Consider the following 27085-nt stretch of genomic DNA (forward strand, 5'->3'; position numbering starts at 1 on the left):
AAAGAGAGCAGTAAAGGGAAGAACGAAGCAGAGAGAGGAGGAAGAGAAAAAGAAAAATGGAGAAAGTAACAGTTAAGAAGGGAGGGAGGAGAAAGAGAAGTGGGCGAAGCAGGTGCACGCGGATGAGAGAGAACAGGAGATGGACTGGGACGGCGCAGACGTCTGCCTCCCAATCAGGGCGCCCATGAACCTGCCGAAGGCCGGCGCCCTCCGCAGGGCCACTGCTCCATGGGCCGACGATCTTAGTGAAAGCTTCTCGACTGCAGTGTTCGGAGAGCTCCGTGGGTTCTGGGTGCTGGTAAATAGGCCAGATGCCTCTGGGCGGTCAGGGTGACTGTGCTTCAGCCTCAGGAGGTGACGGGCAGCCCAGGCTCCCGCGGTGCCCTGGGGGTCAGTCTGCATAGCCCGTCTGGAGTCGTGCCATCTGACCGCACGGGTCTTCTGTTGAGGTTCAACCTCCTGTCAGAGCGGGCCACCCCGGTGACGGAGCGCGGTGTGGGAATGGCGAGAACCGCTCAGCTCGCAGGTCATCAGCTCCTTTGGGTCATGCAGAGGTCAACTTGTGCTGTCCGTGCCAAGCCACGCCGGAGCTGCTCCAGGCCCACCTGAGTGCGCCACCCTCATCCTGCCCCACCCCAAAGAGCTGCGGGCCAGACCTACCTCCTTCTGGGGTGGTGAACTCCTTGGTTTCACTGCGAGGCCCATCACCTCTCCCATTGACCACAACCATCTCCAGCTTGTAGTTGAAAAAACGGGACACCACCACGGAGGCGGTCGCCAGGGAAGCTGGCTTGCTGCCTCTTCTGAGACACCCACAGGTTCTTCAGCAAGCTGCTCTCCCTCCAGTAGTAGGCCTTCGGGACAGAGGCAGGCCGGTGAGGGGACAGTCAGGCCGAGCCGGGTTAGTTGTTAGTGCTGGTGGTAGTGACCGGTCTTCCCATCGCTTGCCACAGGCTCCAAATCCCAGATGATGAAGTCAGTCCCACATGGGGCTGGCGGGGTGGCCTTACAGTCCTCATTCATTAGCCACTAGTGAGTATCAAACAAGAAGTAGAGTTTTTGGTTCCAGTCATTTTCTGAGCCATGTCACCTCTCTGGAGGATAGGCAGGTTGGCTAGACTTGGAGCTGAGAGGCTCCACCAAGCCGCTCAGGGAGCCTGTGCCCAAACCACAAATACCAGCCAAGGGTCCGGCAGTGGAGAGCACTGTCCTGTGCTCAAGGACCACATCCCTTTGAGTTAGATTAGTATGGTTTAAGATTGGCGACAGACGGGAGTTGAAAAGTAGTGGGTTACCTCCAGAAGTCTGAAGATGAGAAAGGGTTGATTTAATCCTTTCGAATCAAATGGTTTCTTTTAATATTGAAGACCTTTAGAATGGGACAGACACACGTCCAAGTCAGTGTGATGCTAGCCTGCCTGGTGGCAAGAGCTTGGGATGGCGGCCTATGGAAGGCGGCAGAGTCACTGGTACGGTCGAGTTTGTGACACGAGGTCTGATTAGCAGTGGGTTAAGAAGCTCCAGCTCAGGCTGCCAGGTCACGCCAGTGTCACCCAGGCCTCCGATGGCAAGGTAAAGAGGAAGTTCAGACTTAAGAGGGGGACCCGATGGGATCTTTAGCCAGAAAAAATCTCCAGGCAAGTAGGTTAAGGGTGCAAGTCAACCATTAAGAAAGAGCTCATTCAAGTGTCCACATCATCTTGCCTGCCTTGCCCCTCTTACTAAATTCATTTTCTGAGAGACTGATGATCCCCCTTACCCCCGCCATTCTGCCCCTTATTATCCATCAGCCAACTCTCGACCTCTGAGGTCCCAGAATCGCTGTTACCCCATGTGAACCACTGTTCACTTGCCAGGCAACTTTTAAATAGAGCTACTTATAGGGAGAGCCTTGCATGCCCTGGGCTTTCTGCCTTTTCCCCATCTCAGCTCAGTCTTTCAGGGGAGAGAAGGTGGAGCAGAAACTGCTCACAGGCAGGGAAGACCAGGAGAAGCCAAGGGCCTTGCAAATCCGTATGCCGGATCACCTGGAGTTGGCTGTGACAATGGAGAAGGCCTCTGCATCCTTTCGGTGGCTCCACCTGTTAGCTGGGGCTTCATGAAATCAGACTAGGTGAGGCAAGCAGCTGAGCGGGGGCCGTTAGGAGAGGGAGGGGTGTAGCTCAGCGGTGCTTCAACAGAGCCCCTGAAGATGCACATGTATTCACTCACACATGCATCACAAACAAGGCATGCTATGCGACATCCACCCAAACCCACCGCCTTTCACGTGATTTTCTGCTGAGCAGAATTTCTTAGCATTTCTATTGCGGAACACGTCTATGCGTGTGTGCGTGTGTATGTGTAGAGAGAGACAGAGACAGAGACAGAGAGACAGAGATGAAGAGAATGAGAAAGAGAGAGAATAATTTTGAGCAGTTAACACTAGATCATCTTGAATCAACTCTGGATCCAACAGCTACCCCTAAGACCCCTTCCAAATATCCCGTGGCCTGCATCTGCTACCGCCTTGCCCTGGTTAGTGAGCTGGGTGGTTGGTTAGGTGGGGCCAGGAGCTGGCTTCCTCACTCGGTACTCTCTGAGCTGGCCCTGGACCGTGTCAGGGTAGACACGGTTCCACTGAAGGCTGATGGCTGTGCTGTTCAGGACTCGGATTTTAACGTCAGTGGGTGCAGCCCTGGGATCTGCAATGTGTAGGGACAAGAGAGTGGGTTATGCTGGCAGGGCTGGCCCCTGGACCCCAGGTTCCCCTTGAACTTGTTCTTTGCTGCTCGTACCTCCACCCTACTCTGGGTACCTTATGAGGGCAGAGGCTATGTCTCCTCCATCAGACTGTACTTGGAGGAAGCGGGGAAGGCTCAGGACGAGAGTGGGATTCCAGGTGGGAGAGGGCTGCTTACGCGTTTAGAAGGCGATTATTTGCTACTCTCATGAGCTGGGTAGTCTGCTTATCCCTCCCCTCCATTCTCCGTCACGCCCCACCCTGCTGCACTTCCTGGGAGGCTGCTCCTTCAGGACCGTGTTAGCTGGGCTCCTTCATTCTCAGGTGTCTGGATGGGTTTGCTCAAAAGGAGGGGCCAATACGAGACCCTGGGGCAGGAGGAGAGGGAGGGTGGGTAGCTATTCCCCCAGCTGCCTCTCTGTGGGGTGGAGGTGGAGGGTTGACAGCATTGCATTCTTCCACCCAAGGCCATAGCTCTTGTGGATAGCCCTCACTGGCTGTGGTGGCTCACCCGTCCCCTGCCCCTTTAAGGCTCAGAGTGATATACTGGCATCCTGCTGTGGCTCTCTTCCAGATGGTTCACCATACCTTGCTGATTCTTCTCTAACCCTGTCCTCACATCAGAAATAGTTGCCTTTGAGGGCATTTGTTTCCTGTCATGACCATGCAGGAAATGTTACCCACAGACTGACGATGCCTTATCCATGATTTCTGGAAAGAGAGGGCTACTCCCTCCTCCATCATTGATTCTTGCCCTGCTTTCTCTCCTCTGCTGTAGAAACAGTTCTGCCCCATCCTCCTCACTTCATCAGAGCACAGGCCACAGGAGTAGATGGATGCAGGGGACACTGTGGAGTGGTCCATGAAGGTCATGACTGGACCCGCCCATTCCATACTTACCATTCAGTAGTTCCCACTAGTCTCCTGTCCAGAGGTGTCCGCTACCATGGAGATGAGGGGTGGCAGGGACAGAGGAACCGCTGACCCCTTCTGCTTATCTCATGAGTGGGTCCAATCCATCACCACGTCCAGGGAAGCAGGGCACAGGGCCTGGCCCTCACGTATCCCATCTCGCCATTGCAAACCCCGCTGGCCCTGGCCTCGCCAGCATCGCTCCTACGACTCCACACCTCTCCCACACTCTCCCCGTCCCCCTTCCTTTTGGTCACTCCGTGATCTCTTTTCAGCTCAGACTCAGACCCACTGGGGTTCAGACTGCCCTGGCCAAGAGGAGCTCCCCCGACTCCTTCTTTGCTCACAGCCTACTGGATGGATGTGCTGGGGACAAAGAGGCCACCGTCATCTGGGAAGCCAGGCACATACTTCCACATATATGTCCAGCGCAAGCCTCCAAAGAACTCTTCTTCGTATGCTCAATTCCAAGGACCGAGAGCGTCACTGGGAATGCTGGCAGGTGGCCGGTCTGCGTGCTTCCAGTCTGGGGCTCTGCAGACCTTCTCCATCCTCAAGGCTTCCTTTGGGGAGCCTGAGGAGGAGTCTGGCCTGTGGCCCTGTTTCCTGTGGAGGAGTCTAATTATGACTCTTTGGGATGGACAGCTCAAGTCTTTCTTTGTGCTAGCAAGGATTGATCGGAAGGCCTGGGCTCTATTTTCAAGCCTGACTTTTGCTATTGTGTAATATTGGCAAGGATTTTCCTTATAAGGCCTCAGTTTTCAGCTCCACGAGATGAGACTAGTGATGACGTTCAGTAATTTTAACTAGTGTTCTGATATTTCCACTCCCGACATTACCAGGGGCCTGCCATTCTCTAGGTCACTGTAGGGAGCTTCTTTTTCCTGGTGACCGGCTGTCCTCCCAGGATGTTCTTGGAAGTCCCACAACCCACCCCAAGGTTCCCGGTCTGTGAGAGTGGCCTCATGCAGCCCAGACAGGAGGGTCCTGGGTAGAGGGCAGGGGGAAGCTACTCACAATCTTCTCCGGAGTAACCGATGACAGTGTCTGGTTCAGGGCCCTTCCCAAAGTCATTTTCAGCCTGGACTCGGATCTCATAGGGCACGTAGACAGGAGTCTGCCCCACGACATAGCGGGAGCCCCACACTGTGACATTGTTCCAGGTCTCTCGAGTCTCTCTCCGCCGCCACTTGACGATGTATCTTAGGTTGGGGCCAAAGGCGGATGTGGCATTCATGGGCTGAGCAAGGAGAGACAGAGGGCAAGAGTGGAGGGGGGTGGGCTGGGGGCCGGACCCACGCATAGCTCACACTCTCTCTACGCCAGGCACCCCTCCCCAGACCGCCCAGCAGGGGCCAGGCCCTCTCCCCTGCTGAGTCTCCCAAGAGCCCAGTTCTATAGACCTAGCAGCACACAGATTTTCTGTGACAGGGGGGTCACCCAAGACCTAGTCACTGTGACTCCTACATTTGCAGGTGCATAGGAAGCGAAAGCTTTATTTTTGACAGGGCTCTTTCCTATGACAGAGCAACAAGAAAAAAATATGGTTGATAATATTCTCCAAAGTTGGAAAAGCATGAGTTCTGGTTTAGCCACTGCGTGCCTTCTGCCAATGATCCCCAAATCCCAGAACCGACCTCAGTTCTCCCAAATCCATGCATGTCTGTTCTGTCCTTCCCAACAGGTCAGAACTCTCTAAGAGTGGGCGAGCCCTGTTCTTTGCTCCCTCAGGACCCCGTCCAGGAAGCCCGCAGGACAGCATGTAGACCATGGACAGACCGTGCCGTGCATGGTCCTGGAGACGAGCCGGTGTCTGGTATCTGGGCTCGGCCCAGCTGCCGAGGCTGCTGTGAGACCAGGCCCTCAGCAGGATGGGGGTGGCCTGAAGTCCAAACACCACGCCCCCCGTTTCCAGGACTCGTGACAACAGTGCAGAAGTATTACCATGTCAGTGGCTGAATTTCCATCTCTCAGATTTGGATGTGGTTTGAAAAAAAATCATTTTAAAGTGACATATCCAATTTTGATTTGAAAGATGCAGTCAGTGAACCGAGATGGAGATAGGATTTTTCTGGGGTTATCGATGATTAAAAGAAGGTCTACCCTGAAAACGTCGCAGCTGCTGGCCTCCCCTCACTCCCAACAACCGCCAGTGAACAAACCCAGAACAGTGAGGACAGGTGTCTAACCTCAATCCCTCCTTCTTCTAAAGAAGTCCATTTAATTTTGCTGGTTCTCTATGATTTTGGCCGGACTGCTAGTCTGTGTTCCTCAGTCCCCTCTGCTCCTCTCTGTCTTAAATCTCGCTCCTGTTTGGTTTCTGGGTGCCCACCGCAGAGAGGAGTGGGCAGCGAACCAGTCTGATAGTCTGAGCCATCCTGTGGCCTCAGGTGCAGAAGGCGGGGGCTCCCTGCTGCACGCGGCAGCCCCTCGAGGGGTGGGCGGGGCTCTTACCGTCCATGTGATCTCCATGTTGTTCTTTCTGGTCCCCTCTCCCTTCACATCGCTGGGATTGGACTCCGGGGCTGGAACCCAAATTGACACAAAGTTCAATTTGTGTCAGTTTGCGCTTTGCCAGGACATGGAGAGCAACCTCTGTCCCTCCCACCAGACTGGTCCCTTCTGTTCTTTTCCACAGCATCTCTCTACACTCTGTCCCACAGGTGATTAAACCCACTCTGTCATTTCTCATGCGTGTGACGTGCCTCCCTGGCTAAGATTTAACCCTGGCCCCAGATGCGGAGCTCATTTCTTTTTGAATTTTAATGTCTTACTAGACAGGATTTATGATGAGGCTTTGCAAACTTTAGATGGTCATGCAGCCAGCTCAGTGTGGATTATCCCTCTGTGGGTTCCCCCTAAATACGTTTAATACCAGGTTGGTTTATCCTTAGCATTTAAAAAATCTGGGGAGATGTCAACGAGCTGGTGTAATTTCATAAATCTAAATATGACCCAGGAAAAGAAATCTGATAGAACAGCAGATTATATACTTCTACTGTAAATCCTTTAAAGCACATCATCAAGAATTATTAATAGAAAAAAATTAATAATATTAATATGCCACAAATGACAGTTAACATTATTGAGTGCTTACTATATGCTAGGCATCATGTACCCAAACTGCATTTTCAAGTGTAATCCTCACAATAGCCCTGTGCTGGCAGGTGTCCTTATTATTCTGTGTTTCAGAGATGAGGAAGCCAAGCCTTGGAGAGGTTACGTTAAGTTGCCCAAATTTGTGTGGCCGAGGGCTGGGGGACCTCAGTTTGAATTCAGGGTGCCTGGTTCCAGAGCCTTTCCCGTCGTGGTAAGTACCCAAACTGCATTTTCAAGTGTAATCCTCACAATAGCCCTGTGCTGGCAGGTGTCCTTATTATTCTGTGTTTCAGAGATGAGGAAGCCAAGCCTTGGAGAGGTTACGTTAAGTTGCCCAAATTTGTGTGGCCGAGGGCTGGGGGACCTCAGTTTGAATTCAGGGTGCCTGGTTCCAGAGCCTTTCCCGTCAGCCCGCAAGTACTCACGTGCCCCACTGGTTCTGTAGCGCTCGGAGGGGAGGCTTGGGTGGCTGCTGCCGACCTCGTTGACGGCAATGACCCGGAACTGGTAGTTGACGTATGGGGACAGCTGGAGGACGGCGGAGTTGACACTGCCTGGGAACTTGGAATGGTCATGCCAGACCCCTGGCTGGAACTGGTCTTCTTCAAACTGGACGACATAATCTGAGTGGGCAAGAAGACAGAGCTGTTTGGGAGCTGAGTCCCCAGACTTCCTCCTTATGTAGTGCTCCCTTGTGGTTTCCATTAGCCTTCAGAACCCCCCTCAGGCAGACAAAGGCGCAGGCAGAGTTCCTCTCAAGGCACTGAAAGGGAAACCAAGGCCTCCGTGTGTCCTGCAAACCACCCAGCGTCCACGCCCAGAGAGGCAGGATGGGGCCAGAAACCAGGGCAAGCCCTCAGCCTCCTGGCTGCTTCCGCCCTCTTCTCTGGACGAGAGCCCAGGGCCCCTGGCTGACCTGTGATGGGGCTGTTGTTATCGTCCCCCGGGATCCAGGTCAGCCGCACACTCCTCTCCGCCAGGTCGGTGAGCTCCAGGTCCCGGGGTCGGTCTGGCCGTCCTGGCAGCAGAAGGAGAAGACACCACGCAGGACTCTCGAGTTAGGGCCAGCCCGGCCTTGTGCTAGCCCCAGCCCTGGACACTGTCCCATGGATAGATCCTCGATGGATGGAGGTCACCACAGCAGGGATCGTCCCCAGCCTGCCCTGGACGGTCATCCTTTCCCTCAGGGGTTCGCGGAAGGACGAGGAGGTGACCGACCCCAGTTCCACCTGTCCCCTCCCCGAAAGAGTATCAAAGGGTGCAGGGCACAGAGAAAGTTCAGACTAATGCATCCCATTTCCAAATGTCATCTTAGAAAACACTTTTCACTAGATATATGTTCGCAACCTTTGGGAAAGCCGGTGAGGAAGTGTGAAGTTTTGCTTCATTTCCTAATGATTATCTTCCACACTGTGCACCAAAGCTCTGAGGGGCAGGAGCCCAGGACGGTGTTTGGAAAGGTGAGCAGGGTAGACACGTTCAGGGAACAGGAGGGACAAGGTGCACCAGGCCCGGGAGGAGCCCCAGCGGGCTTCCTAACGGGGGTGAGGGCGGCACATTTTTGGGGCTCCCGTCTCACTGGATTTCCTTAGTGGGTCAGTGCCATCCTGGCCTGGGGACAAAGTCATCCCACCTCTGACTGGTGGGGTCAGCATGATTTTCCCCTCCTGGCTACTTGAACCATTTCCACATTTTGGCTGGTTACTGGAAGGATCTGGAAGGTGAGTCACACCAGCACACATTTGCGTGTGTGCGGATTGTACATAGGTGTGTAGCAGCAGATGTGGTGAGGCTGCGGGGAACACGGGCCTACAGACAAGTTGAAGCAAGTGGGCGCTCCCGACTGGACCACACACACTTCCAAGGCCACGCTGGGGAAGAGAACAGGCCACATAACGGGAGTGGTGAGGTGGCCAGAGTAACGGATGGTGACATGGCAGCCAAGGACTTTCATGCTCAACTTGTGAAAAGAGCAGGAAGTCTGGGGCAGGGCTGTGATGCTCAGAGGGGGGGCCCTGGGCACGCGAAGGAACTAATCAGGCCGGGAGTGGGGAGTGCCACCCACTGTCCCCACACGGCACATCTCGTCTGGCAGTGTGTTCTCCTCCTGGACCCCACCTCCCAGAGCCTAGTGAGGGCTTGGCGAGGGTCCCGATTAGTACGAATTACCTTTGGGCAGGGCAGCCAAACGGTTAGTTGGAGTGGTCTGATCAGCTGCAAAGGTAAGACGGGTTATCCAGGTTAGCAAGTTATCTGGGTTAGGGGTGTTTTAAAGGGTGGTAACAGGCAGCCATGGTGGGAAGAGCTGCCTCTGTGACACGTTCCCGGCACGGTTTCACCCTGATCTTCCGCGGAGAGCCCCACCCTCGAGAGGCCTTCCTGTGTTTCCTGTCTCTTTCCTGTCTCAGTATTACTATCGTGCCTGGGCCCTCTGTCCTGTGACCATGCACTTCCACTGCAGAAGGGACAAGAGCACACTGAGAGCGATGGCAGTGGGGCGCCCAGAGAGCGGTGATGAGTGACAACACGGGATTTGCTTCCCGGGGCGGGCTCGGCCACCTTCCCTGGGTTTGGGACGGCCTAGTATCTATAGTCCGGCCTAGATGAGGCGGGGTCATCTTGCTAAGTGCATAGTGCTCTGTGAAATCCCATCAAGGAGCGGGGTGCAGGGGGTGCGGGCTGTGGGGGAGGAAGTCTAGCGGAGGTGCTGTAAGGATAAACATGAAATTCAGTCTTACTTTGATGATGGATCATTTTAATGGACTTAGTGGTTTAGAGTTAGCTGTTAAGTTGGTAAAAAATGACCATGACAAGAACCCCTGTCCGCCTTCCCTCTCTCATTCAGGCGAGGGCCCACAGCTTCTCTGTCTGCAGGAAAGGGTGGGGATGGGAGGTGAGGTCAGTGCCAGGGGCAGCGGCAGTTACCTAGCACAGTGAGGTGGGCCTTGGCCAGGTCCTGGTCCAGCTCAGTACTAGCGATACATGTGTAACTGCCCTGGTCCCGCTCAGCCACACCGAAGATGGTCAGGGAGTCATCTTCCTTCTTCATCCTGCAAAGGTACCGGAGGGATTGGGAGGAGGGCGGGTGGGAAGACGAAGGGGGAGTGCCGGGCACTGCCCGCTGCTTTCTCCCTAGAAGAGGGTGGGGAGTCAAAAGGTGGAGGGAAGGTGCGCAGGCTGGGCTGGGCAGCCACAGCCCCTCCGAGGGGACATGAGGCTCCGCCTTGATGCTATGGGAAAAGCAGGATCTTCACCATCTCTTTGAGCACTTAGGGTGCTTGATGGAGAGAAAAAGGAATTCTAATTCCACTGTTCTCTGTGCCTTCCTTGTGCTCCCCTTCCGAATTAGAGCATGGCTAGGCCTACCCCCCAAAAGGCAGAGGAGGTCCCTACTCTTCCCATACTTCCAGCTCTGTCTTTAGCCCATATTGATCTCTGCACCCGGGCTCAGGCCAGGCACCCAGCCTCCTCTGAACCATCTCCCACAGAGGGAGGGGCCGCTGAAGTGCAGGAGGACAGTGAGCATCAAGCGCGTGCCAGGATGCTTGCACCTGCCTGCGAGGTGCACCCCTGCAAAAAACCAGATGTTCGCAAGAAAGAGCTGGTACCTATGGCCAACCTCAGGGCCCCTGAAGTGGAAGAAAGTATGGCAAAGAGCCCTGAGGAGCAGCGGTTCCCAACCTTTTCGGCACCAGGGATCAGTGCTCCTATGAGAATCTAATGCCTGATGATCCGAGGCGGAGCTGAGGCGGTGGTGCTAGTGCTGGGGAGCAGCTGCAAACACGGATGAAGCTTTACTCGCTTGCCCGTTGCTCACCTCCTGCTGTGCAACCTGGTTCCTAGCAGGCCACAGATTGGTTCCAGTCCATGGCCTGGGGGCTGGGGACACCTGCTGTAGAGGGAGGCTCAGACTCCGAATGCACAGTAGAAACACTTGTGGGGATGCGTAAACACTATCAGTGCCTGGGTGCTCTCCCCACATCAGTTAAATCCGAATCTGGGATGAGGAAGAGGGAAGGCTTGAGTCTACTAAAAGCGTCCAAAGTGCAAAAGGGCTGAGAACCGCACTAACCACAGTGGTGATGGTTGGCTTGGACCAACCCTGGCCTCTGCTGGACAACGGGGGCACTGCAGGCAGGGCTGAAGATGGGGAGGGGCTCCTGGCTGTGATGAGGGAAAGGAGGAAGGGAGGGGGTCAAAATAAAGGGAGGAGGAAAAAAGGAGTGAGCGGAGAGAACTGAAGAGAGAAAGTCGTGGAGAAAAGAAGAGGGAGAGAGGAGGAGAGAGCTGATGGGAGCAGAAGGGTGCAGGGCGGGGTCTCCCCTGGGGGGGGGGAGGCCCTGAGGCCATCCTGCTCTCCTCAGCAGTTCCTAGGTGACACGCCAATGTGTCACCCAGAGCAAGGGAAAAGAAAACGGCCCTAAATTAGCACCAGGAAAAGAGAAGGCTGGAGCAGAGACCTGCTCCCGATGTAAAGTGGTTCGTCGTCCTTCAGCCAGGAGACCGTGAGTTTCAGGGAGGGGTCGTGCTTCACCCGACACTCCAACTGCACTGTGGTGCCCCTTTTGGTGACCTGGTCCTCAGGCATCCGGTAGATCCTGGTGGGGTCTGTGGAGGAGCCCAGGGTGCTCGTCACTGACACATTCTCTGCCCACCACCCCAATGTGGACACATAGCGTGACATACCTGACCTCAAGGTTAGAATGACCAAGCAAGGTGGCAGAAATAGTATTCAGTTACATGAATGGGGGGAGGCCTGGTGTGGGTGATTCCCAAATAGTAAACAACTCCCAAATCCTATCTGGCTTGGGAAGCTATGATGGAATTTCTGGGGTGGTGGTGGGGAGCTGGTGTAGGTACAGGTTTCCCTTTCTCATGCCATTTGGACCAGGCTGATAATGACTCAGTGTTCCCAGCACCCAGGCCGACTGAAGGCCCTGGGAGACACACAGACCCAAAGGGAGGGACCCACTTGGGACTGAACATTAGGCATGGTGCACTTTAAGAGAATAACGCACGCACGTGGATAACTTCGAGGAGACAGCTTCCTTTCCCCGCCCCACCCCAGCCTCCGCCTACCAACCCACTCCCTTACCTTTGACCTCCAGGCGGACCTGGTTTTCAGCTTTGCCTAGGATGTTGGTGGCGACACAGGTGTAAATGCCTTGATCTTCTTTGCGGATCATCTTGATTTCCAGACTGCCATTCTCATAGACATGGTAGTTGCCACCATCCAGGTTGCTTCCTTGCCCATTCTTAAACCTCACAACAGAGCAGCAGAACACATCGCATACTGAGACAGGACCGGCCCAAGAGAGCGGGGGTCAACCGCTCGAGAGACCGTGTGGGCAGTGAAAGGACCCCGTCTGGGAATCTGAAGCCCTCATCCTTTTGGGGTCTCCTCCGACTGCTGGGTGGCCCTGGGGAGTCTCTGCCCTTTTCTGGGCCTCAGTTTCCTTCTCTGCACAATAAGGGGTCGACCCAGCGGACAGGCCCACTTTCTCCCAGCTTTGACCCTTTCAGGTGCCTAGGACTTGCTGAATACCTATTATGGGCCTGATGGGAATGAGAAAGGTGAGCCGGATGACCCCTGTGGGGGAGGTCTGGTTTCCTGGAACTTACCATCGGAGTGTGGGGATGGGGGACCCAAAGAAGGGACAGTCCAGCCGTGTCCGGTTATATAGGATCACTCGAATGAGCTGGTTCCGGGGTGACAGCATCCGAGGTGGCACGTCTGCAATTCCCAGACAGCCGATCTTGGGTGAGGAGTCTACCTCTCCCATTCCTTCCCCCGGGTCTTATCTCTATGTGCCTTCTCCATACAGCGGCTTTCCAAATGCCAACATACCTCCCCCTGCTCACCTTCCTCCTTTAAGAAGCCTCCAAGAGTTAAGTGAGAAAAGAAGAAGCTTTTCCACCTGCCCTCAACCTACCTACATCCAATCCAGCTTCGGCAAAGGGCGTCCCCAGATTATCCAGCAGGTTCTGTACCTGCCCCTCCCACTACCCTCTCCCTGCTCTGGGATTGCTGCGAAAATCCTCAGAACCATTTCCCACTCTGCAACCCACTGAGAGCCCAGGAGAGCCAGCGTGGATACACCAAGGAGACAAGGCAGGTCCACTCTGCCATCTGTCTCATCAGGGGAAGGAGGGACTGAGACTGACTTCTAGTAGAGGATTCACTGTCTGCGCACCCGGCTCTGTGGCTTTTAAGTCCTCCCTCCTCCTCACAAATCTCATCTTCAGTCTCCATGCTTCCTCCACCACCCTGGCTGATCTCCGGAGAAGAAAGGTCGCCTGTGATGTGATAAGCCACAGGGAGGCAGCACTGCAGGGGAGTGGAGGGGACACTCACCCAGCACGCTGACGAAGGCGTTGGCCAGCAGGTAGCCATGCTCATTGGAAGTGTTGCACTGGTACACGGCCCTGCTGCTGATCTGGGTGTCCCGGAAGATGATGGTGTCCCCGGCCACCTCGCGGTTTGGGTTGGGTGGAGCCGCTACCAACGGGAGAGATGCTCCTCATGAGAAACGGGGGAGGGAAGGTGAAGGGCTCTTGGGGTTCTGTCCAGGGCTCACTTACAGGAGTGGGTGCTGTGTAAGACCAGGCTTCTGGCCCCACCACTGGCTATGTGACATTGGGCCCATCATCGAACCTACTGGAGTTTATTTCTCAGTCTGTCCAATGCAGATATGAATCCCTGCTCAACCTATGTAGCACCTGGGCAGGTGTGACTGAGAGCAGAAGCTGTGGCAACAGAAAGGGATTTGATTTCTAACCATATTCCTGTCAGCAACAGTTTCCTTGTCTGCAGAAGAAGGATAACGTATCACCTTCAGGGGGTTTTATGAGGATGACCTGAGCTTTCATGCATGTGTAAAGTCGTTAGCAGAAGGCCTGACCCATAGTGATTATTACTGGTGTTATTATTTTAATCCAATATACACATACTTAGGAGTGTTTTAAAAAGGACAAAGCAATATGCAACTGGATGGAGCCTGCCACCTTCCCATCCTCTGAGCAGAGTGTTCTGCGGACATTCACAAACTTAAACCTGAAGGCCAGTGCCTGCTGAAAACCGAATGAGTCCTTGTTATTTGCCAAAGCTACCTCGTCCCAAGAAATGTATCCTGTGCCAAGAGAGACCATTCCTCCCACGGTTCTCCTAGTACTGCTGGCTGGGGATGCAGAGAACAGAGGCTGGGGAGCGGCTTTGCAACCAGGGGCAAATCAATGTCTTTCTGGGCCTCATTTCCTTCATCTGGGGAAGAATTACTCCCAGTATTCCCTTAACCAGAGGAAGATTAAGAGAAAGATAATGAGCTGTATAAATAAAAGTTTTCTAGAAATGAAAGGAACCACCACTTTTCTCATCTTTCATCACCAGAAGGTGACTTTCCTTTGTGAGATTTCTAGACTGGGCCAGATGACTTGGCTTACATGGTCTGTGAGCTCATCCAGGATCACTTCGACCTACAGTGGTGATTGGCCAAGGAGGACCCAGAGTCTGGCCCTATGGGCGCCATGCCACAGATAGCAAGTCTGAGCCTGGAACTGAGGAATCAGCAGGAGATAAATGAAGACAAGGTCAACATCCTTATCACCCTTCCCCAGTCCTCACTCAGCAAAAAGGCCTGAGGCAGTGCCAACAACTCTAATACCTCTTTGCCTAGCAATTCTCATGGACCCAACTCTGTTCCCAATAACTTGCCTTAAGTGACGGGCGATCTTTCCAGAGCCAAGGCTCAGCTGCAAATCCTGGGCTCTCATATATTTAAGGGTGTTGCGAAGTTTAATGCCTTTGTTTGCCTTGTCCCCGAAGTGCTGTCATAACAGGGAGGGTGAATGGCAGAGGGCAGGCCATGTCCCTATCTCTGCTGTAGCCGGGGGGAGGACAGTCACTGGGGAAAACTGCACGCTCAGTACCAGGTGATGCAGGCGTGTTGCATGCTCGCAGCACCCACGGCTTCGCCACTTCCTAGCCATGTGACTTCGGGCATTTTGCGGCACCATCAGAGCCTCCTTTCCTCATCTTTAATGTTTGAGGTTAAAGAGAGAACAGTGGCTGGAACACAATAAATGTCTAAAAAGGTGCAGTCTCACCCTCTCCTCTGCCTGCCTCCCCTGCCTGTCCAGCTGCTGCTCCTGAGTTAGGCTCTGAGCTCTCTCCATTTATGTTTTGTTCCACCTGATTGATATCACCTTTTGCATTTCCTCTGACTCCTTAGAGAAAGTAATGACAGGACATTTAAAAAAGTAAATGCAACTGGAGAGAATATGATGTAAAACTTGACCGAGACCCCTGGCTGGAAGGGGCCTTGGACTCACCTACTCCAGCCATCTGGGTAGGACTAAATCTCCCCAAAGTCTGTACACTGAATAAGTGCACCTGTGCACGTCTGTTCTCATGGGGACGTTCTTCCTCACATCCAACCATATCATTCATATTGTCGCATAACCTCGTCTCTCGTTTTGCCCTGAGCAGAGCGCGGGACCCAGGCAACCAACGGGAATGAATGGGTTCCTGAGCGCTCCTCTATCCTCCAAGCTCCAGACATCACTCGGAGCCCAAACTGTCAGGGGATGCAGGTGCAGACCCCGGAACTTGAACTGGGCTCTGTAGTTGTTAAGGGCACAAAGCAGAGTTTTATGAAAATCCCAAGGGAGGAGAAATCCCATAACCGTGGGAAAATAACCACAGACTCTTATTCTCTCACACAGACATGAGGCAAATTTCCTCCTTCTTCAGATGTCCAAAGAGATGGCTGCTCCCTTACTTCTGGAACAACTAGGGCTGCCCACAGGGACGGGGAGCCTTTGATGGGACAGAGATCAGAGTCAGATGGCTCATTACTCACATTGCAAAGGTTCCCCATTCACCATCCACTGGACCGTGGGCTTGGGGTTCCCATTGGCTCGACACACCAGTCTCCCGTCCTCACCAGGAGCCAGGATAAGGTTCTGGGGTTCATCCAGCCAGTAGGGAGCAGCTAGAAGGCAAGGACAGCACAGAGAGGGGAGTTAGATGGCATGGCGCAGGCGGAAGGAACCAGACGGACTTCCTCTAGGACGAGGGAGCCCCTGAGTGCCAACCCCAGGCTCTTACCACTTGCCCAGGGCTCATCCGCATGGGATGACTCAGTCCAGCCTGCCTGTGGCCAGCTTGACACCACAGATGCTGACCTGTCTATTTCAAGTTCACAGAACAATAGCTCTAAACTGGGGCTGCTCATTAGAGTTCTCTGGAGAACATTTAAAAAAATATTATTTATTTTAATTAGTTTCGAGTACACAGTACATTGGTTAGACATTTATATAGTTCATAAAATGATCCCAATTGCTCCCTCCCTCCCCTGACCCTCCACCTAGCCAACATATTAATGTAACTGCATTCCCTATGCCATGCTCCCCATCCCCGTGACCACCCATCAGCTACTAATTTGTACTTCTTTAACCCTTCTCCCCATTCTCCAGTCCCCTACCCCCCTTCCCTTTGTCCATCACCAAATTGTCCACTATATTTGTGAGTCTGTTTTTGATTAGTTCGTTCTTTTTATTCCTTAGATTCCATATACAAGTGAAATCATATAGTGTTTATCTTTCTCTGTCTGACTTAAGTATCTTCTAGGTCCATCAAAGCAATATCTATTTCCATCCTCTTCCTTTTAGTCTGTGTGTGTCTTTTAATCTGAAGTGAGTCTCTTGTAGGCAGCATATGTAGGGGTCTTGTTTTCCTTTCCATTTATCCACTCTATCTTTTAGTTGGAGCACTTAATTCTTTTCCATTTGAGGTATTATTGATAGGAATGTAGTTGTTCCCATTCTTTATTCCTGTTTTTGATATATGTTTTTTTTTTTTTTCTTAAAGAAGTCTCTCCAACATTTCCTGTAATACTGGCTTGGTGGTGATAAATTCCTTCAGCTTATTTTTGTCTGGGAAGCTCTTTATCTGTCCTTCCACTCTAAATGATAGCTTTGCTGGATAAAGTATCCTTGGTTGTAGATCCCGGGTCTTCATCCTGTCTAATATTTTGTGCCAAGCCCTTCTGTCCTTCATAGTTTCTTTTGAGAAATCAGCTGCCAGTCTTATGGGTTTTCTCTTATAAAAAACTATCTGTTTTTCTCTTGCTGCTTTTAAAATTCTTTCTTTGTATTTAACCTTTGGCATTTTCATTATGATGAGTCTTGGTATGGACCTCTTTGGATCCCTGATTTTGGGAATTATCTGAGCTTCCTGGGGTTTTATGTCCATTTCCTTCACCAGGTTAGAGAAGTTTTCCAACATTATTTCTTCAAACAGCTGCTCAATATCTTGATTTTCTTCAGTTATACCGATCAGACGGATATTTGGACCCTTAGTAGTGTTCCATATGCTCCTAAAATTATTTTTATAGTCTTCGCATCTCATCTCTTGCCATTGTGATTTTGTGTCCTTGGCTTTCCCATACTCTAGATAGGGAATTTGATCCTTTTCTTTATTCACATTGTTTATTCCTTTGTTTATTCCATTTAATATCCTTCTCATCTCAGATAATGTGTTCTTCATTTCAGATTGGTTCCCTTTTATAATTTCCATTTCCATTTTTATGTTTCTTTTTATGAAGTTCTCACTGAATTTATCTACACCTCCCAAAAGTTCACTGAGCATTTTTATAACCAGTGTTTTGAACTCTGCATCTGTTAGATTATTTGACTCCATTCTATCTGGATCTCTGTTCTGTTCTCTCCTGTATTGTTTCTGCTTCTTTGTCTTCCCATTTTGGCTGTTTCTTTCCTTGTCTGTTTCTATGTACTAAGCAAAGTTCCTAAGTCTCCAGGTCTTATTAGCTTGGTTTTGTGTTGTAGGTGTCCAGTGGCACAGTCCTGAGAGGCATTCAGCTGCAGGCCAAATTTAGCCCCAGCGTCTGACCCTCTGGGAACACCTGTTAAGATTCAGCAAGCAATCCACAGATGCTGTGCTTATAGTTGCCTCAAAAGGCCACACCAGAAACCGAGGCCAGCTGCCTCCAGGGTGAGTCTAGGCGCTGCTCAGCAAGGAGCACCTGACTCTCTGAGGATACACCTAGATGTGGCTTGGGTGGGGCCACAAGTTGGGGGAGGTGGGATTTCAGGGAATCCTCTGGGCAGAGATTTCCGTTATCCAGTTTGATGACGACACGGCTGTGGAGGGCCGTGTCTGTGCACTGGGAGAGGGGAAGGGCTCAACAGGGAACAACAGATACCACCAGCACTTCTGTATATAGCGAGTCCTGCCTCGGCCCTCACTCCAACAATATCTCCCTGTAAGTCCCTGGTGCCCACTGTATGCAGCTGAATTGGCACTGGTGCTCAGAGCGAGCAGGTCTGTTACCATGAAAATCTGCTCAAGGACACGGCCCCTTCAAGAGGCATCTGCTGCTGCTGCAGCCTCCGTCTCACTCAGCCACTCGAGACCGGGCAGCCTCACATTCTCACTCCATCCTACCTCCTCCCATTGCAGGGTAATTTCTTGGATTTCTCCCTAGTTGTATAGCTTGTTCATCTAGATCCCAGGTGATTTTTCCTTGCTGTTGCTCCTTGTTTCCGTCACAACTTTGATTTGGTTGCCAGAGGGATGAACAGAGCCTCTATCATCTACACCATTTTTTTTCTCCCTCTGAAGAACTTTTAACAAACATGGATGCCAGCGCCCATCCCAGACCTGCTGAATCAGAATCCTCAAGGGAGGCTGGGCAATGAATGTTTTTAGATGTCCATAGGTGTTCATGATGTAAGGGCCTGAGCCAAGGAAGGTGGTCGGGTGGGCACTATGCTGGCTCCTCTGGATTTGTTGCTGCTGCTGCAAGATCAGACCTTTTCAGATCTAATACTGGCCTAATATTATACTCATTCTCTTAGGCATTGCACTTTGGTTAGAAGCTCTTAGCTGGCCACCTCTTTCAATTATTTGGAAAAGTCTGTGACCATGTGGATAGGTGGATTTTTCTGAGAAGAGGGTTCTTTGGATCAGATTCTCAAAGATCTTGATGCCCCCCCCCAAAGATTAAGAACCCCTGGTTCATGGGCAGTGCTGAAACCAAGGCTATAAGGTCAACTGTGTGTGCTAAGAAAGTTCTTGCACTATGAGATCAGACCTCATCATTCCAATCATCCATTCAGCCCTGGGAAGAGAAGTGACTGGTGTACCCACCATCCATGGCTGAGACTCATAAAGGCAGGCGTTTTATTGCTTACAATAGCTCAATTGGGCCAGCTATGCTTTTGGGGGAGGGAAGTGATTTTTTTAAAAAAATTTGGGCTTGATGACTCCCCACTTTTAAAAAGAACCAAGCACAGTACACAGACAGCACAGGGCTAAGACGACACACTATGAACAGGAATGCAAAATGAAAGAAGAGAAGGCTCTGGGTCTAATTAAAACATCATGAAATTCATCTGCTGAGGGAGCCCCGGGCACCAAGGAGAGTTGGCTGATGTTCTGGGTGGATCTTCTTCCCTTAAGGCCCACCACTCAAACACACACACTCACATCCAGGGAGTGATCATCCCTGGCAGGTCACTGTTGCCACTAACCAATGTGTTGGAAGTTTTTCCCACTCACCCTGCCCCCAACCACCCTCAGAAGAAAGAGTGGTCATGGCGTTTAGGGCTGGCAAAATCATCATAATGAGAAATACACACAACGTACCCTTTACTCTCACCGAGATCGTGTGCCGGATGCTGCCCATCTTGTTGGAGGCCAGGCAGAAATACTCCCCAGAGTCTTCCTCGGAGATGTTGGTGATACGCAGAGCCTTGTTAAAGTTCTCAAACTTGGCCTTGTCAGATGGGAGGTCCCCACCTTTCTTGTACCATGCGATGTCTGGTGTTGGGCTAGGAGAGGGACAAAGCAGGGAACAGAAACATCGAAACTGAGGCCCTGCTGTTCTTCTATGGAGCCTGGCACACCCAGGTGCCCTGGAAGTGTTTTTGGTCCTCTGAGAGCTGATCTCTCCTATACAGAGGGGTTGCTCGGCCGCAGAGTATGTGAAGGACTTATCTAAGGTCGCACGAGATTCTAACACACGTAAAGGATGCCCACCCATCTCCTTTCCTCATTATCTGAGAGAGACGGCCAGATGACTGGGATGGAGATGACTATGATTTAAATCCTCACTAAGGTCTGTCTGCTTCTTCCTGCACCCCCAAATGTGGCAAGAACAGAGCATACCCACAAACTCCCTCACCAGCCTCTTGCGGAGTGGCCAGAAGTAGGGATAAAATGGTACCTACACCCCAGAGGCGATGCACTCCAGCAGTAGGTCCATGCCACGTAGCACCATCTGACTGCTCGCAGTGCCCTGGGGATACATGAAGCTGGGGGTTCTTTCTGCAACTCCTCGGGCTGAAATAGAACAAGCAGGCGTGAGCCTCCTGCGCAGGGGGCCGACCCAGGTGGCCAAAGCTGTCGGGCTAGAAAGAAACATCATGACACCTCTGCTTCCCCGCTTACCCTCAGAGGCTCCGAGCCCTGGCCCCTCCCGGCTGAAACCACCCCAAGGGCCAGGCATCATTAAGAGAGTGTTAGGAAGCGCGGGGCCCCGCGGCCCCACCGGCACATGTGTGTGAGCAGCTTTAAGTTCCGAAAGGATCTGCCAAGAGGAGCCCAGCTTCCCTCATCGTTCAGGAAACCTCTCCTTCCCTGGAACGGGAGGGGGCTGCCTGAGCCGTGAGTCGTTTACTTCCTGAGCATGTGCTTTGGGACCCCAGAGGCCAATTCCGTGACCCCTAAGGAGGCCATCTCAGCAGCAGTGGAAGAAGGAGAAGGCACATATTGAGGCCACAGGACAGACAACCTGCTCTTGGGGACCCTGAAGACAAGGAGCTGAGATGAAGCCACATAGACCCAGATGAGCAGTCAGAGATACGGGGAGCATTATTAACGGTTTAGCAAAGACACAGAGAGAATTAATGAGCAGAGATGACAGGAAATCACTCTGGGGCCAAGACCATTCTGCTCCTTCACTAATGATGTTGGAAGGGGCTGGGGAGGAGGGTGTTAATTGGATGCGAGAGACTGGGGGAGGGTGAGAGGCAGGATGGAGGAGGTGATCTGCAATTCAACTAGGCTGGAGCAGCCAGGATCCGAAGTTAATGACATGCACACAGGTTTTGAAGCCAGGTGGCCCGCAGAGATGGACACTGTCAGGGCGGCTGTTTCCCAGTGGAAGGGGACATGCAAGTCTGGGCACGCCACCGCAGAGTGGAGCCCACCCAGCTGAGCCTCATGGCTTGCTCCCTCAGAGCTCTTTGTATAGTTTTATGGAAATGGATGCAATGGAAGGGAGAAGAACGTGAAGTTTCCAATCAAGAGCCCAAAGCACAGGGAGACTGGTAGACACCCCTACCTAAAGGCATACAATTGTTACGATCGAAGAGTTAAACACGTAAGCTGAGCCCATCCATGGGCGTAATGGGTCTTCAACTCAGCTGGAGAGATGAGAGGTGGAAGGAAAGCTGAGCTGCCAGGAGCTGGGAGCCCTCAGAGACGCCCTCGGTGAGAACAAAGGCATTTTTCTGGGCCGTTAATGGCTGCTGGCAGAGCGAGGACAGAGCGACAGGAGGAACTCTGTCTCTGTGACACTGGTGTCTCCTAAAGGAGCTGGTTGGACTAGCTGGTCCCTGGCTGGATCAATGGGGTCCTGTCCTAGGGGCACTCAGCTTCTTTCCATTTGTCATTGGGGGAGTGCATTCCATAGAGTTCGCATCTATTTTATTCTTTTGTCAGGGGAAGGAATGTTGAAATACTTGCAAAGGGAGTTAGGCTGCTGGCACAACACATGGCACATAAGAGGTGTTCAATAAATGTGGGATGAATGAATTCAAGGGGAGAACAAAAGGAAGGCAACGATTTACCCCCCACGTTACTTCTCCCTCTGTAGATGTCCTCATCTGTCCCACCAACACACACACATACAACAGCGGCTACTGAAGGGGTTAATCCATTATGTGGTTAATTGGTTACCATCTATATCTATAAACTCTTATAGCATAAAGCTCTCAGTACGAGGGAAGCCTGATACCAAAGCAGCAGCTTCGTCCCACCCATCATCTTGGAATCACCCAAACAGCCAGACAACACAAGGTCAAGGGCACCATAAGGAGAAGGAGATTTCGGGCAGAAAGCTCTGGCGTCAGGCTGGTGAATCTGTCGAGAGCCAGCAACCCTAGGATTATGTGAAATAGGTCCCAACTCAGTTGGCATACTCCTTCCCGCAGGAACACAATCTGCAGAAACCAATCTGTGACCCTGTGGACATTTAATTCACACCATGGCATGCAGCACACGTGACCAGCAAAGCGATAAGTATGGGATGGAGGAGAGGTGAGCAGAGTCCTGCTGTTGTGCCTTCACATGTTGCAGCTGTGACTATAAAAAGTTTATAGCAGTATTTCATGTGTCGGATGTGGGCTAGTAAACCACAGAATTATCCCAAAAGGAGAGAAGCTACTGGGAAACAAGCCAAAACTCAAAAGTATAGGGAAGATCACCTTAGAAGTCAGAGGTAATAACTGGAGCCACCATTTGGTGAGCATTCATGATGGGCCATGCACTGTGCTAGCAACTTTATCTACATCATCATGTTGAATCCTCACAGCAAACCTGGAGGTATCCCCGTCATTTGCAGTCGAGGAAACAGAGGCTTAGTGAAGTCAACAGGCTTGCCAGGGTCGCATGCAGTGAGGGTTTGGATTCTGGACCATTTAGCGCCAAAGCTTGTGTCCAACATCTATTCTATATTGCCTCTCTTTAAAGAGGGGTATCCCACTTGTCCCTACTTCTGACAGTCAGCTTTGGGAATATCTTTCTTGCTCAGAGCAAAGAAAACCAAAATCCAAGGGCAAGAGAGGTGGAGGAGACAGATATTTTTGTTTTAATGAGCTACGGTAGTGAAACTCTTCTCTTATGTTTTCCTCAAATATTGTTTTAAATGTCTCAGATAAGATTATTTTAAATTTTCATTTATCAATTAGAGTTGACATTCAATATTAGTCTCAGGTGTACAGCGCAGTGGTTAGACATTTATATAATTTACAAAGTGATCTCCCTGATTCGTCTAGTATCCACCTGGCACCATACATGGTTATTACAATTTAGATAAGATTTCATCTCTCCTTGGTGGCTATTAAATAAACTCAGGCCCAAGCTGAAAAAGAAGCAGCTGGGTTGGGAACTAAGAGGCTCCAAAGGGTTCTCAACTGGATTCTTAAGGCCACGGAAAGCTTGAAGAGGAGTTGGGGTGACACATGACATCATTACGGACAGGAGGCTGGACCCAAAGGGCCGGCTGTGAAGAGATGTGGTCAGCTGCAGCAGGAGGGACCTACATGACAATTTACGAAGGATAATCCAACTGGTGGCTTCGGGAGCCGCTGCCCCCAGGGCAGGGTGGCTGATTTCTTTCCTGGAGAAGTAGCCCCAGGAAGAATCTCTGAGACACAGGTGATTGCTATATGAGATGCTACAAGACTCTAAATGGTGGAAAATGACAATTTCCTAGCATGTCACAGGATGCCCTTTCTTTTACCATAGAGGCGGATTTCCCTTGAGAGCCTGTCCAGCCTGATGATGCTTATCTTATTCACCCTGATTCTCAGGGCTGAGTCTGGACCTAATACCTGATCAAACTCAGAACCCAGATGCCAAAGCTCGTGTCCACCTGGATTCAGGAAGAGCTTCTCCTGCGGCCCCATCTGATCTGGCTAAGGACAGTCTCTCTTTTTCGGCTCTCAGAGCTGTGGCTTGAGGGTGGGCTCATGGGCTTCCAGAAAAATTTGGTCAGCAGGGGGATATCAGGTAGTGACAGTGTCAAAAACCTTTGCTTTAAAGGGCCAGTGAAAAAACACCTCAATTGTCTCATGCAAGACGAAAGGCCAGGACTGCTGAAAACCCGAGTTGCTCCCCTGTCAAGTGCTGGTGTTAGCAGAAGACAGTTCCGTGAATCGAATGTGTCCAAGAACCTTTGCAAAAAGCAGCTTTTAGGGGCAGCTGGATCCTCCACTTGCTGCTCTCAGTTCTCAGAGCTCAAAACTCACGGGCTGCATCCTGGGCATCTCATCGCCTCTTTGGCTCCAGGGTTGGCTGACCACACACCCAGAAGATGAGAAAAGACTGTTGTCTAGTACATTTAATATATTCCACTGCCAGGAAATCTAACCCAAATCCCTCATTCAGTAGTTGGAGCTTTTTTCTTATCCAGTTCTCAGCACAACTGAGATCTGAACAGCTTTGGTTTTCCTAGTCTGCCCTAAAATGTCTCTGTCCATAGTACTTTCTTCCCATAATCATGTCTACCTTTCTCCCCTTGGCTTTTCTTCAAGTACCCTGAGTCCCTCCTAATTTCAGAAGCACAGAACAATTATACTTGATATAGTCAACACTAAACCATTCCCTCTAACACCACGATGGGTAACTCACTAATTACTGATGTGTCTGACAACAAACTAGGAACCATATGCATGTTATTGTATTTAACCTTCACAACAATCTTATGGGGAAGATAATATACCCATTTTGCAGATGAGATCTTTGTCTAGTAAAGATCTGACATGTTAAATGACCTGCCCAATGTCAATCAGTAGTACATCCTGGAGGCTGAATTTAATTCAAGGCCGTCTGCTTCAGAGGGCACAGTCCTGTCCTTGTCTCCTGGCCTGGATGAATTCTAAGTGGCAAGTCAGGGGGCAGCTGGCATATGTTCAGAGGATGCCAAACCCCTGTAGAAATCACTGGAACAAAATATAATTATCAAGTGGCCCTACTGCCACAAAAGAGACATGCCATATTGCAAAGCAAAGCACAGAGATGCACTAGGCACTTTTCAGTGCACTGTGTCTCTCTGTGCAGCACTCAGAGAGGACCATCTTTCCTTCTTTTTTACTTTCTATTTCTTTCTAGAAGTATTCAACCCAGTTGTCCTTTGTTTAACATGTGCCTCACTTTGACTTTATATCCTTTTCAGCTGGCTTTATATTTGGATAATATGTGCCTCACTTTGACTAGAGAGAAGAGGTCAATCTCATGTAAGCACTTGGGAGCTTTGCTTGATTTGATAGCCCTGGATGGTTTTTGTAACTCCCACCCATTCACTTGTAATATCTACCACTGGTCACAAACTGGTTTAAGTGGCTGGAATAACTCACATTTATTCCATTGATAAAACAACTCCACATGCATATCCCCTGAATAGTTTATCGTATACAGCAAGGAGCTGGGACACGGTGGTCTCTAAGAGACCTTCTGGCTCTGATATACACTACTTCCCATAATAGATTGCCGGAATCCAATTTAGAAAAAGGCACATTCCACACCAGTGCTCTGGGGCTCTTGACACAATGGTGGTTGGCCCCATTATTTTGCAAACAAACAAACAATGCCCAGCATCCAACAAAGGTCCCAGCTTCCTCAGGCAGTAAATCTCTTTGGCAGGATCTCAGAGCGGCTCTAGCTGCTTCGGTGCCAAGTTAGAGCCTTTGCTTCTCTCCCTGGCTCTCACTCCCTCTTCCCATCCCCCACTCCAGACACTGATCATTGTTTATATTAGCACAGCACAATGCAGACACTTCCTATCTAGTTGAGCCCACAATGACCCCCTTGGGGACCTGCAGCCGCAGCTTCCTAGGCAAACTGATGATGGGGGCCAGCTGCTTCACCAGAGTCAGTGAATGATGATTCCTCTGGCTGCTCAGGGCAAACAAGACATTCTTGAGTCATGGTGGGGTAACTCAGGTGTGGAAATGGCTAATTATTCTATTAATCAGCTTGAGCAACCAGTTGTGTGATGAGTTAGAAATACACCTCATGGAAGCTGTTCCATGACTTGCAAATGTGTGGACCGGCGGGCATTGGATTTGTGTGCACTCCCAGAGGAGAGAAGAGGCCCAGGTGTCAGAATACAACTGATGGTCTGACTTCATTTATACTCATCTTGAAACAGAACTCAGAGTTGAACTCTCACTCCTATTTCCCAGACGGATTTTAAAGAGACAAGAGACAGGAGACACGGTATCTCCAATAGCTATGGCTAGACTACAAAGCAGGCAATTTACAACCAGATACTTAAGAGTTAACTACACACACTACAAAGCTTTCTATCCTCTTTAAACCACTAATAGGACTAGATTTTCTATTTTTTCCTTACTGTGGGCACTCGCCTATCCTCAATATTCCCCATCTACCTACCATTGACTTCTAAGTTTCTACCGAACCCTCCAAGAAACTCTTCTGAAGTCCTACCTTGGCTTGACTAACTTATCTAGAATTCAGCAACTGGAGGTCTGCAAGTATGAGTGGCCCACGCCATGACATCAGCCACCTCGGACCCCCAACTGGCTACTGTCCTTCTGGTGAGCAGTGTTCTAGAGGTGGCACCCTGGCACCCTGGCCTGGCCAACTGTCAGACCTGCCACCCAGCACAAGTTAATGACATGGTATCAGTCGAGTTAGCCAAACTGGGGTTAGGACAGGCAAGGTTACTCCCAAGGTTACCACAGCGACTCACCACTGTACATGTCAGGGTGGTTTCTTAAGGACGAGTCATTATAGGGGTGGTCTGCAATAAACAAAAGAGGGTGAGCAAACAGGAGGCCATGGAGAGGTCAGGGAGGCATACAGGGGAGAGAACAAACAGAAATGCAGAGCCACAAAAACAACGGGGAGAGCACCAGAAGTCTTTTGCAAAGGAAAGACACGGCATATTTGGAAAGGAAATATGCTTGGTGAAGAACAAGCAACACAAAACAGCCCAAAACGGGAAGAAAAGGTTAAATCCTGCAAAAGAAGGCATTATAAGTTTCTTCTTTAATTAAAAAAATTAGTCTTGACCTTTAATTACTTGGTCCCACTACAGTTTCAAACAAATGAGATAAGGATTAGCAGTATCCGGTAGCAGCCTTTTGAACAACTCCTTCCCATCAAAATCCTCAGTTCCCAGGTCTCTGGATCAGGCCAGCCCTTGGGGTAGCTAAAGAGAAAGGAGTGTTAGTGAGCCCTGGGGAAAAAGCAAAGTCCTACCTGAGCAGGAGCTAAGTTGCAAGGAGCAAGAGGTAAATGAGAAAAGATAGTCCAAGAGAAACAGTTCATCAACAGAGTGCGACAGAGCAACCCTTGGCAGAGCCCAACAATCCTGTGCTTGCCGGCAAAGCGCCCCCAACCTGACCGGTGGCAGCAACCTGGTCTCTGAGATGTCTGTGGGCAGAAAGGCCTCCTGAGGCTAGGAGTGGTCCAGGGAGGTGGGGAGCACTAGGCTGAGGTTTGGATTTAGGACTAGAAAGGTAGCCTGGATAGGGGTTGGGAGGTAGGGGGGCAGTGAGAGAGAGAGAGAGAGAGAGAGA

The 27085-nt window shown here is 51.0% G+C and overlaps 1 protein-coding gene across 2 annotated transcripts in view; it reads right to left on the minus strand.

Annotated features, from left to right (window-relative positions):
* NFASC (neurofascin) overlaps positions 1-27085 on the minus strand; it is a 72074-nt gene that overhangs the window by 27997 nt on the left and 16992 nt on the right. The window contains exons 7-19 of one of the 2 annotated variants that reach the window (XM_006922865.1): positions 19985-20096; positions 19401-19585; positions 15592-15723; positions 13089-13232; positions 12356-12467; positions 11829-11995; positions 11194-11341; positions 9659-9783; positions 8903-8947; positions 7650-7751; positions 7159-7356; positions 6089-6159; positions 4652-4874 (exon numbers count right to left, since the gene is read on the minus strand). In XM_006922865.1, the coding sequence (XP_006922927.1) occupies positions 4652-4874; positions 6089-6159; positions 7159-7356; positions 7650-7751; positions 8903-8947; positions 9659-9783; positions 11194-11341; positions 11829-11995; positions 12356-12467; positions 13089-13232; positions 15592-15723; positions 19401-19585; positions 19985-20096 (1764 nt within the window). Of the gene's footprint in view, positions 1-4651; positions 4875-6088; positions 6160-7158; positions 7357-7649; positions 7752-8902; positions 8948-9632; positions 9784-11193; positions 11342-11828; positions 11996-12355; positions 12468-13088; positions 13233-15591; positions 15724-19400; positions 19586-19984; positions 20097-27085 lie in introns of those variants that run through there. The other variant, XM_006922866.1, reaches the window with a different exon arrangement.

This window comes from Pteropus alecto, unplaced genomic scaffold (assembly GCF_000325575.1).
Source record: "Pteropus alecto unplaced genomic scaffold, ASM32557v1 scaffold359, whole genome shotgun sequence".
NCBI classification, from domain to species: domain Eukaryota; kingdom Metazoa; phylum Chordata; class Mammalia; order Chiroptera; family Pteropodidae; genus Pteropus; species Pteropus alecto.